Source organism: Aethina tumida, chromosome 1, assembly GCF_024364675.1.
Source record: "Aethina tumida isolate Nest 87 chromosome 1, icAetTumi1.1, whole genome shotgun sequence".
Lineage (NCBI taxonomy): Eukaryota > Metazoa > Arthropoda > Insecta > Coleoptera > Nitidulidae > Aethina > Aethina tumida.
Window position 1 is genome coordinate 6,074,675 of NC_065435.1, and position 13,175 is coordinate 6,087,849.

At 29.5% G+C, this 13,175-nt stretch overlaps 1 protein-coding gene across 4 annotated transcripts in view; it reads right to left on the bottom strand.

Moving 5' to 3' along the window:
* Nucleotides 1-13,175, bottom strand: part of LOC109594905 (very low-density lipoprotein receptor) — a 67,057-nt gene that overhangs the window by 1,748 nt on the left and 52,134 nt on the right. For 2 of the 4 annotated variants that reach the window (XM_049962515.1, XM_049962524.1), the window contains 9 exons: nucleotides 5,341-5,463; nucleotides 5,163-5,285; nucleotides 4,884-5,107; nucleotides 4,252-4,819; nucleotides 1,203-2,077; nucleotides 945-1,143; nucleotides 808-885; nucleotides 368-480; nucleotides 155-310 (listed from right to left, as the gene is read on the bottom strand). In XM_049962515.1, the coding sequence (XP_049818472.1) occupies nucleotides 155-310; nucleotides 368-480; nucleotides 808-885; nucleotides 945-1,143; nucleotides 1,203-2,077; nucleotides 4,252-4,819; nucleotides 4,884-5,107; nucleotides 5,163-5,285; nucleotides 5,341-5,463 (2,459 nt within the window). The remainder of the gene's footprint in view (nucleotides 1-154; nucleotides 311-367; nucleotides 481-807; nucleotides 886-944; nucleotides 1,144-1,202; nucleotides 2,078-4,251; nucleotides 4,820-4,883; nucleotides 5,108-5,162; nucleotides 5,286-5,340; nucleotides 5,464-13,175) is intronic. The other 2 variants (XM_020010169.2, XM_049962519.1) reach the window with 2 other exon arrangements.

The window sequence follows — 13,175 nt, forward strand, 5'->3', positions numbered from 1 at the left end:
ATAGAATCAAAAACCAGAGTAACGTCTTAAGCCTTATAGTAATGAATATGCATATATGAGTCTTTTGTTTTATTTTTTTTAATTAATATTTATTTTAACAGTGGACTGATTATCTCGAAGCCGAATTGTTATAATCCAAAGCTAATGCTCTTACCTCCTCTCCCACCGTACTTAAATAGGGTCGCGGGCTCTGGAACTGGTTCTTCTCCAGTGAGAACTGATCCTCGGTCGTTTTTCTGTAAACCGGATTGTCGAAGTTCATCGACGTTATGTTGCGGTGGTTGTAGTGTCTGTACAGCAGGTAAACCCCCTGAAACGGACGTAAGTCAGTTAATCCAATTTGTTTGGCGGTACTGAAGGTACTTACTCCTCCAACGATAAATGCCACGACCAAAAATATCAGGATCGATATGCCAGCTATCATTCCGTGATCTGAGGACTCGGACATCACGCCTGTGGGATGGGACGAGTTGCCGTGACCTGCAAGTTAAATGAGTTAACATCCAGCTACTACAACACCTTAGGTAACACACAACAAAAGGAAACTAAAACTAAATATGTACAAAGTAAAAATGAGACTACATACAACAACAGAACACTAACTTGTAACTAAAAGAAACAAAAGAACAAAGACGTAGTGTGTAGATGTGGTTAAATAGAAAACGTTGTACTATAATACATATTTACAGGTAGACTTTTGAGTCTACTTGGACACCCCCCCAAAACCGCAGAAGACGCATAATTGTTAGTGATAGACCAGCACCGGGAGTGGAAAAAGCAAAAAAAGTCGCAGCGTCTTGTACTCACTCATTGTAACCGATTCAGTTTGTGTGGTCATTTCTGTGACGGTCACAGAATATGGTGTTGTGGTGGGTATGTTTTCCGCTAAATAAAAATTAAATAAGAACTATTCAACAACACGATAGGTGCTAGTGGGTACTTACGTTTCTCCACACACGTGCGACCGTTGGTGATCATCCGCAGGTTCTCCGGGCATGCGCAGGAAATCTTGGGTGAGTGTGAGTTTATCTGGGGGGCGGGCAGGCAGAGATGGGAGCAGTGGCCGTTCACCGCCTGACAGTGGTTCTCGCCGTCCGGCTGGCGGTACGGGTGGTACACGTGGATGACCATCGGGTTCTCCAACTAAAACGTTACAACACGACGCTTTAAGATGTTCCATGTCAGAATTTTAGAATTTTTACCATTTCCGTGGCTGTAACCGCTGTCACGTTCTTGCCGGTGAACTTATTTGCCTTGAAGACGGCCGCCCTGTCCCAATCCGTCCAGTAGACCCAGTCCTCGAACGTCGTTATGGAAAATGGATGCCTGAGGGAGTCTGGTGAGAACAGTACCACCCTCCTGTTCTTACCGTCGTAGTCACAGTTGGAGATGACGTTTAACTTGGCATCCACCCAATAGACCTTCCTCTTGACGATGTCCAAGGTTAGGCCGTTAGGCCACATGACGTCGTAACTGACGATGGTCTGCCTGTGGGTGCCGTCCATTCCTGCACGTTCTATCTTAGCGTCGCTACCCCAGTCAGTCCAGAACATCCAGCCGTCGATTGGGTTCAAGGCAATAGCCCTGGGTTCCTCCAGCTCGTCCTTTATGAGCACCAGTCGCATCGTACCGTCGAAGTTGGCCAGCTCTATGGTGTTCCTGCCCGTATCCGTCCAGTAGATGTGGTTGTAAATCCAGTCCACAGCCAAACCGTCGGACGTGGTGATGTCGTTGGTGATCACCACCTTCCTGTCGTTACCCTCATCAATCGGAGCCTTGTAGATCTTCTTATCGGTGACGTCGCTCCAGAAAATCATGCCGGTCCTGAACACAAAGTCCAACGCGGTGGCCGAATTGGTTTCGTTAACGATGCTGGTCATTTCGTGATGGTCAAGCGATATTTTGCGGATGTCCCGTTTTCTGGCGAACAAAAGTGAGGCGTGGCCCTCGATTGCCTTGCATTTGGTCAGGTCGCGTGGGTCTCTCATGTAGCCCTGTTCGCATTCGCATTTGTAGCCGCCCTTGTCGTTTATGCAGATTTGCGAACAACTGCCCGGTATCTCGCACTCGTTCACGTCTGAAAAATGTACAATGAAATAATTTAATAAATAAAATATTCTCCTAAAATATCATATATCAAACCATCATTTGAATGAGATTTTTTATATTTAAAGTCGGTTTTATGTAACAAAAATATTATTTATGATAAATATCTGATAATTAATTATTAAAATTTTGATTATACAGGTAATTATCAACTTTTATTTATTTATTTATGCTAAATATCGGATAAAGAACAAAAACTGATAATTGTCCAGATAATTATTTAAATTATATATACATTTAGATAGATAGATAATTATCAAATTTTATATATTCAAACATATTTAAAATTGGTAAGAAAATAAAATAATATTTATGTTAAATATTGGACAAGTATAAAAAATTGCTAATTGTACAGATAATTATCAAATTATAAATATTCCAAACTATAATTCCTGCTTATTCTTATGAGATGTATATTAAAAATAGGATAATTATCAAAAATTGATTATTGTCCAGATAATTACCAAATTTAATATATTCAAAACCATTAATCTTGTTTATTTAAATGAGATCTTGCATAAATAAAGTCTGTAATATAAAAAACAAAATTATTTATGATAATTATAAGATAATTGTCATAATATGACAATTGTCCAGATTATTATTAAATTTTATGTATTGAAAACCATTATTTCTACTTATTTTAATAAAAACATTTCAAGTTGGAAAGATAAAAAAATAATTATTATTTATTATTAATTATTTATTATATTGGATAAATATCAAAAATTGACAATTATCAAGATAATTATCAAATTTTATATATTCAAAATTATTATTCTTGTGTATTTTAATAAGATTCTACATATTTAAAGTTAGTAAGATAATATTATTTATGAAAAAATGTTAAAAATTGATAATTGTCCAGATAATTACCAAATTTGAAATATTCAAAACCATTAATCGTATTTATTTAAATCAGATCTTGCATATTTAAAGTTTGTAGTGTAAAAACAATATTATTTATGAAAAATATCAGATAATTATCAAAAACTGATAATTACCCAGATAATCATCAACTTTTATGTATTCAAAAGCATTATTTCTACTTATTTTAATAAAAAATTAAACATTTCGAGTTGGTAAAATAAAAAATAATTATTATTATTATTTATTATATTGGATAAATATCAAAAATTGGCAATTATCAAGATAATTCTTGTGTATTTTAAAGTTAGTAAGATAAGAATATAATATTATTTATGATAAATGTTTGTTTATTTAAATGAAATTTTGCATGTTTAAAGTCTGTAAATATAAAAAACAATATTATTTATGATAAATGTCGGATAATTATCAAAAACTGATAATTATCCAGTTAATTATAAAATTTTATATATTCAAAATTGATGTTTATATATATATATATATATATATATATATATATATATATATATATATATATATAATATATATATATATATAAGATAAGAAAAGAAAATATTATTTATAACATATATTGGATAATTATCAAAAATTAATAATTGTCCAGATAATTATCAAATTTTATATATTCAAAACTATCATTTTGGTTATTCTAATGAATTCTTGTGTACTGAAAGTGTGTAAAGACAAAAAATAGAATTATTTATGATAGTCACTGGATAAGTAAAAATTGATCATTATTCAGATAATTATTATTAATAATAATATTTATAATAAATATCAGAACATGAACAAAAATTGCCAATTGATAATTGGTTAGATAATAATCGATTATCTATTTTTATATATTCAAAACTTTTTGTTTGTTTATTTCTTGAAAGAGGTGCAAGATAATTAATCTTATGTATAATAAACACTAGATTATCAACAAAAGATATTTCCCAGATAATTATCAATTTTTTATTGTACTTTTAAACTATTATTTTGCTTTTTTTCAAGATAATTAAAGTCAGCGCAATATAAAAAATAATATCAAAAATTGATAATTGATCTAAATTATCAAATTTTATATATTGGATTCATTTTAATGAGATCTTTCAGACTTAAAGTAGAAATGAAATAAAAATTTAAATTCCTGACAAGTCATAACGCGATTAATAACTGATAATTATCTAGGTATAAGTAACAAAACAATTATCAAGATGATGACAGTCAAAAGAAAACGCTGTATATCCAGGTAGTTTAAATCATTTGACTTGCCTTTGCAGTTTTTGCTGTCAACAAGCTTATAACCAGGATAACAGTCACAGTAATAGCCAGCTCTTGTGTCATTACAAATCTGTGAACATCCTCCGTTATCCTCCAAACACTCATTCTTCCCACATTTATCCCTTGGTTCGTCCTCCCATTTGGGACAGTCCTGCTTTCCGTCACACACCTGCTCGATCGGGATGCAAGTGCCACCACCGCAGTCGAACTGCTTCCTTGGGTCACACTTCGGATTGGGTTTCTCTGCAAGAATATCATCAATGTCGGAACTAAATATGACGAACAACAACCTACCGCAGTCAACTTCATCGAAACCGTCGGGACAGTCGTTCCTGCCGTTGCACTGCAGGTACCCGGCGATGCAGGTGCGATCGTTGCACTGGAACTGGTCGGCGCCACACGTGATGTTCGCACAGTTGTCCGGCGACTCGTCAGAACCATCCGGACAATCTCTGGTGCCGTCGCACAGCCAACGCTTGTGGATGCAAGTCAACCGGTCTGCGCACTCGTACTCCTCGTGCAGACAAAACGACGTGGTCACCTTCATGCTTTGGCATCCCTGAAACAAGCAGTACAAATAGTAGTACCACAGCACCGCACCTCGGCGTAGTCGGGTTGCCTACCTGCTCGTCGCGGCCGTCGATGCAGTCGTACTCCCCGTCGCACCGCCACTTGTTCGAGATGCACACCTTCTCCGTGCACTGGAACTCGTTCTCGGTGCACGTGACCGGCGGACAGCCCTTCTCGTCCGAGCTGTCGCCGCAATCGTTGTCCTGGTCGCACACCCAACGCTTCTGGATGCACTTGCCGTTCTTGCAGGTGAACTCGTCCGATCTGCACGTCTCATCTGAACGCAAACGGGGAATCAACACAGCACTTTAAGGTGTAAGACGGGTACTTACTGCAAGCCTTCTCGTCACTGGCGTCCGAACAATCAGGCGTGTCGTCGCACATCCACGTCAACGGTACACATTCGCCTGGTGCTGATCTGCACGTGAACTCGTCCACACCGCAGTCTTTTTTCTCTGGAATTGAACGAACTGTTAGCGGGGAAGGTGTCGATGGGCGGCGGGTACTTACGGCATATGCTTTCGTCTTCGTCGCTGCCGTCCGTGCAGTCTTTCTGTTTATCACATTGCCAGTGGCCGGGTATACATCGGCCGCCTGTACATCTGAATTCGTTTTTCGCACAGGTCACGTTCTCTGCAACAAAAAATTTTATTAGAGCTGATTCTTGTAAGCAAGCGACTTGAGTTATTTATGAAATATATAAATGAACATCCTCGTATTATTTACAAGGAGAAAATACTAAATTTCAACAATAATATTAAATATAATGTCATAAATTAAATAAATAATTGAATAATAAGACAATTATTAAATGACACGGTCTACCATAGGCTCTGTTATTCCTTTTTTATGAAGAATATAAACTTAAACAATAATAATAATAATAATACTAAATGAATAATGAATCAATTACTAAATACATATTGCTAATCAATTCAAGTGACGTGAATAATTTATGAAAAAAAATCATAATATTCTTAAATTGAATAATGAGAATATTACTAAACGATACACATTATTATTCAATCGATTTCTTAAATTTGTACTATTATTTATAAATTGTACTGAAATTTAAAAAAACTGTTGTATTTATCTTCTATAAGTAAGTGACGTGAATAAATCATGAAACAACTATTTAATAAACTTCTTAATAAAATTTATTAAGTGGAAATTTAAAAGACAATAATCCTAATATAATTTTTTATAATAAAATATTACATCTTATATCAGAAAATTAATTTATTATTAAATTAGTTACAATTTACATTTTTGACCTATACCAATTGAGTAATGAGGCTATTACAGTACATACACGTTATTATCCATTCAATCTTTCAAATTTGTATAATATACATACTCCTACTTAATTAGTAACGTTTAAAATTAGTAGAAATTGATAAAATCTGAAACTCTTCTTACCAATTTATCTTTTACAGGTAAGTTACGTGAATAATTTAGGAAACAGCTGAATAATAAACTTCTTAATAAAATTTATTAGGAAGAAAATTGACTACTGACTTCAAACGACAATAATACATATACACATATATATATATATATATATATATATATATATATATATATATATATATATATATATATATACGAGACCATTACTAAATGAATACACATTATTACTAAATAGATCTTTCAATTTTGTATAACATTCATTCTGCCATTTTATTTATAATGTTTAAAATTAGTAGAAATAGATAAAATTTGAAACTCTTCTTATAAATTTATCTCCTACAAGTAAGTGATGTGAATAATTTATAAAACAGCTGAATAATAAACTCCTTAATAAAATTTATTAGACAAAAATTTGAATACTATTAATTTATTATTAAATTAGTTATAATTTAACATTTATGACCTATACCAATTGAGTGATGTGGCTATTATTAATGAATACACGTTATTACTGAATAGATCTTTCAATTTTTATTCTACCATTTTATTTGTAATGTTTCAAATTAGTAGAAATTGATCAAATCTGAAACTCTTCTTATAAATTTATCTTCTACAGGTAAGTGACGTGAATAATTTATGAAATAGTTGAATAATAAATTTCTTAATAAAATTTCTTAAGAGGAAACTTGACTACTGACTTCACACAACAATAATAATATATATTTTTTAAAATAAAATATTATGTCTTATCAGAAAATTAATTTATTATCAAATTTAACACTGACATTAATAACCTATACCAATTGAGTAATGTGCCCATTACTAAATGAATACACATTATTACTGAATAAACCTTTCCATTTTGTATAACATTTATTCTACCATTTTATTTGTAACATCTAAAATTAGTAAAAATTGATAAAATCTTGAAATTCTTCTTATAAATTTATCTTCTACAAGTAAGAGACATGAATAATTTATGAAACAGCTGAATAATAAACTTCGTAATAAAATTTACTAAGAGGAAACTAACTTCAAACATTAATAATATATTTTTTTTTTAATAAAATATTATGACTTATGTCAGAAAATGAATTAGTATTAAATTAGCTATAATTTAATACTGACATTTATGAACTGTATTAACTGAATAATGAGACCATTACTAATTGAATAATACACGTTACTACTATTTTATTTGTAACCATTAAAAACAGTAGTAGTTGACAAAATTTACAATTATTTATCTTCTATAAATGACATAAATAATTTAGGAAAATAAATAAATAAAATTTATTAAAAGGAAAATTCACAAAACGACAATTATAATAATATAAATTAATTTAATAAAATATGACAAATTAGAAAATTTATTTATTACAAAATTAGTAATTTAACACTGACATTAATGACCTATATCAATTGAATAATGAGGTCATTACTAAATAGATACACGTCTGATTTGTCAAATTTAAATATAACATTAGCACTGCTTTTCTTAATGTTTATTAGCTTCCGGAAATACTAAAATATAATAGACTTTTGTCACTTATCTAATAAAAATATTCATAACAAATTTCAATTGTGTCAGTTGAACCTAAAATTGGCACATTTCTTTGCGTTTATATAATTTTTTTTAATGAACATGTTGCGGACTAAGTTTAGTATACAATATGTAAATAAATATTATCTGCCTCATGTGCAAGTTTTATTCTTATTGTTTAATATTATGTTTTGTTTTAATCTATCTTGGGATGAGTGTATACAATATGAAGTGTCAGCGTTTAACATTTTGCCTTCTTGTAGTCAAAACAACAATACAACAAGCCCGAAAAAGAACTGCACCGACACTTAATCGATAACAATATAAGTAAATGATAAAACGTGTGATTTCTAATTTTAGATTCGACCAGTGATTTGGTTGTTTTAAAACAAAAGATGACCCATCTCGGAGACCACACGAAGTGATTTTTTAATCGTCTGTAGGAAAACCTGCTGAATGCCTTTATTGTTTTCAAGTAATTAAAATCAAAATGAATCAACGTCGTATAACAATCGCACGGTCAATTTATTAGTATGACTGATTAACCTTTTCTCAAGTTAAATTGACGAAAATTGAATTGACCCCAGATAATCCATTGACTTGAGACGTGACCACGACGAAAATCTACACGAACATAAAAAACAAAGATAACAGACAATACAAATACGGTTAATTAATTTCGATTACTTCCCAAATATCGCCCGTTAAAGTGTGTTTTAATTAATTTTTGGTGCGATGAAGCAACAGCCCGGGCGGCGTTTTGACTTAGGTCAGTCCCAGTATTTTTATCGTGGTTATAAATAAAATTGATATTTCAATGATGTGTTTCGTGTTTCCATGTGTCTGTTTATGAAATATATCGTTATTATAAGGTTATAGACGTGTTGCTTATTGTTATCGTCGACAAACAATTCTTTTTTATTATTAACTTTTGTTTCTATGGCCGGTATCGTTTTTAAAATGCGGCGCCCCCGACGAAATGGATGTTCCGTGTCGGCGGTGATGCCGCTAAAAAATAAAGCTTTTAACATAATTGCCCTAAATAAGTGATACGGTGGTGGCGGGGGATGGCCGCCGAATATTCTCCCTCGTGCAACGCAAAAACACCGTCCCTTTGTTGAAGGACGAAAAGGAAATTTACGCGTGCAAACTCCCAACAAAAAATTAATAAAACATCTGATGGGGACAAACCATGTATCGAAGAAAAAGAGGTGATTATTTCTGTTTGCAACAGACAATTTCGAAATGTTTAGACTGACAGGAGGAATTTCTTGACGAATAAATATTATATTTTTTCTTATAAATTAATCTTCTGCAACTAAGGGACGGGAATAATTTATAAAACAACTAAGTGATAAACTTCTTAATAATATATATATAATAACAATAAATAAATCTCTTGAATAAATTATTATATTTTATATTATTAATAAAATATTCATAATTTAATACTGATGAATATCAAGACTTATATCAACTGAATAATGAGGTCATTACAAAGTGAATACACGTTATTACTTAATCGACCTTCTAAATTTGTATAACATCGACACTGCTACTTTATTTATAACGTTTAAAATGATAGAAATTGATAAAAACTACAACTCTTCTTATAAATTTATGTTTTATAAGTAATGTCAATAATTTATCAAACAACTAATTAATAAAATTTATCAGGAAGAAACTTGACTTCTGATTTTATACAGTAACAGATGAGACAGATGGACAATGAAAAACAATTTTGTTTTCCGATGAAAGTCGGTTACAATTTTTCAAATCTGATGGCATTTCATGGATGAGAAGACCAATTAATGAAAGGTACACAAGACCTACTGTAAAATATGGTGGAGGAGCCGTTATGGTTGGGGGAAGTTTTTCTGTTTTTTTTTTTTTAATAAAATATTACGTCTTATATCAGAAAATTAATTTAATATTTACAATAGTTACAATTTAACATCGACATTTATGACCTATAACAACTGAGTAATGTGGCTATTATTAATGAATACACTTTATTACTGAATAGATATTTCAATTTTGTATAACATTTATTCTATCATTTTATTTGTTTGAAATTAGTAGAAATTGATAAAATGTGAAACTATTCTTATAAATTTATCTTCTACAAGTAAGTGACGTGAATAATTTATGAAACAGCTGAATAATAAACTCCTTAATAAAATTTATTAGGAGGAAACTTCAAACAACAATAATAATATATACTTTTTTTAAACAAAGTATTAAGTCTTATATTAGAAAATTAATTTAATATTAAATTAGTTACAATTTAACACTGACATTTATGACCTATAATAATTGAGTAATGTGGTTATTACAAAATGAATATACGTTATTACTGAATAGATCTTTCAATTTTATATAACATTTATTCTGCTACTTTATTTGTAACGTTTAAAATTAGTAGAAATTGATAAAATCTGAAACTATTCTTATAAATTTATATTCTACAAGTAAGTGACGTGAATAATTTATGAAACAACTGAATAATAAACTCCTTAATAAAATTTATTAGGAGAAAACTTGAATACTAAGTTCAAACTATAATAATAACATACTTTTTTTAAATAAAGTATTAAGTCTTATATTAGAAAATTAATTTAAAATTAAATTAGTTACAATTTAACACTGAAATTTATAACCTATAACAATTGAGTAATGTGGTTATTACAAAATGAATACACGTTATTACTGAATAGATCTTTCAATTTTGTATAACATTTATTCTGCCACTTTATTTGTAATCTTTAAAATTAGTAGAAATTGATAAAATATGAAACTCTTTTTATAAATTTATATTCTACAAGTAAGTGACGTGAATAATTTATGAAACAGCTGAATAATAAACTCCTTAATAAAATTTATTAGGAGAAAACTTGAATACTAACTTCAAACAACAATAATAATATATACTTTTTTTAAACAAAGTATTAAGTCTTATATTAGAAAATTAATTTAATATTAAATTAGTTACAATTTAACAATGACATTTACGACCTATAATAATTGAGTAATGTGGTTATTAAAAAAGGAATACACGTTATTACTGAATAGATCTTTCAATTTTATTTAACATGTTATTCTGTCACTTTATTTGTAACGTTTAAAATTAGTAGAAATTGGTAAATTCTGAAACTCTTCTTATAAATTTAAATAAATTGCTTTTGAAAATTTAGGAAGAACATTGACAAACGACAATAATAATAAATTATATATATATATTTTTTAAAATAAAATGTTACGTCTCATATCAGAAAATTAATTTATTATTAAATTGGTTATAATGTGACACTGACATTTATGACCTATACCAATTGAGTAATGTAGCAATTACTAAATGAATACATATTATTAGAAAAATAGATCTTTCAATTTTGTATACCATTCATTCTGTCATTTTATTTGTAACGTTTAAAATTAGTAGAAATTGATAAAATCTGAAACTCTTCTTATAAATTTATCTTCTATAAGTAACTGACGTGAATAATTTATGAAACAGTTAAATAATAAACTGCTTTATAAAATTTATTAGAAGGAAACTTGACCACTGACTTTAAACGCCAATATTAATAGTAAAGTAATAAATTGTATTTGAAAATTAATCAATCTATTACTAATTAATTATAGTTTAAACTAACATTAATGACCTACTCTTGGCGCTTTGATAACATTCCCGTCTGATTTTGATAATAATACTAACAATAATTGCCAATAATTAATGATAGATGTGACGTCCTATTTGCGCATCGAAGTTGTCAGGATTTTTCGGTTTTGGTTCAAATATATAAGCATACACGCACACAAAACTTTGATTTTTTGAAATGTTTTGTTTACAGCCTGTTCCTGTTTTATGGCGTACATCCAAATTCACGTTTACATTTTTAATGTTGTACACTTAAAAAAGAAATGTTTGTGTATGCTTAAAAATTTATGACACCCTTGCAACACTACGTAAAAGTGTGATATATATTTTTTTGATTTACGACGTCGTCAATGGAGAAGTTGTTAAACACATTGTGTTTGTTTTGAATTTTTCGACTACTTTAAGTTAGTTTGTATATTAAGTTTTATAAACTGAGCTTGTGAGGTCGACGAGGAAATTTGAACGAGCCAATATTTGTATTAGTTCATTTTATCGTCTAATTAAACACATTTGATTAAAAATACCATTTTGTTCTGCGTGGAATTAGAAACAAATTGATATTAAGGTCAAAGATTCTAATAACTTTTATATCATTAATTAATAAAGTTATAAATGTTAGAAACTTGAATGTCATGAATCATTTTACCAGACTAAATAATAAAAAAGTGTACAATATGAGGTTACACAAACGTTATTTTTTTGTGAAACGTAAACAGTTTACCCAACAAATCATCTCCAGACAGTTTGATCAAATCAGGAGCGGCACATATGTGGATGTATGGTTGAAAACAAGATAATTGAATCTCCCAGTTTCCAAAACATATTAGATTTTCATTGCATAAATCCAAAAATTAAATTATAATGAGGGTTGCTTGTTTGTGCAATTACATAAAAGGGGTTTACTGTCCTGTTAACAGCATATAAAGTTATGATACTTTTCTGTTAAAACAAAAGTTTTCATAAATAGAAGTTGTTCAGCTCATTTTATTTATTTTGGATTTTAAGAGAATTTTAGAATTTTTATTTGGGTTAAACAATAAGAGTGAAAACGGATGGAAATTAAGAGAATTTAATTGTACTTAGATAAACATATTTATAAAGTATTTTGTTATACTTGAAAACTATTAAATTAAATTAAATTTTATCAAAATTTATCAGAATTCTTTGTTAGTAGTCTAATTCTTTTAGAAATTGACTATTTTTTTATTTTTCAATCGACAAAATTATATTAACTGTTTACTTTCTGTTCTGTCATTGCTTTCTGTGAATTTAAATCGATTATTTATAAGTGGTCTTTTGCATATTATAATTATTTAATCAATGGTTGAAGTTAAACTCTAAGAAAAAGTATAATTGCCAAGATAGACTGGTCAAGTGGTAACTTCGAAAAAATTTTTGTGAGTTGGACAAACTTGAAAGAAAATTGATAATTAGATAATTTGAATGTCAAAAAACAATCCAATTTTTATCGTCAACTGAAATTAAAGATATTATATTATAATAACACAGATTTAGTCATTAAAAATCCCTTTCAAAATTAAAGTTGCTGTATTTATGTCCAACACAATTCAGAAAAATATAGTAAATTAATATTATTTTGACAGTTTTTAAATAAAAGAGTTATGGCTAAAATATTTAGCATTTTATAAAGTTGCTATAATGATGACCATTACTGTATTTACATAAATAATTTATTTTAGGTGCAAAAATCATAATTTATTTTGGAAAAAT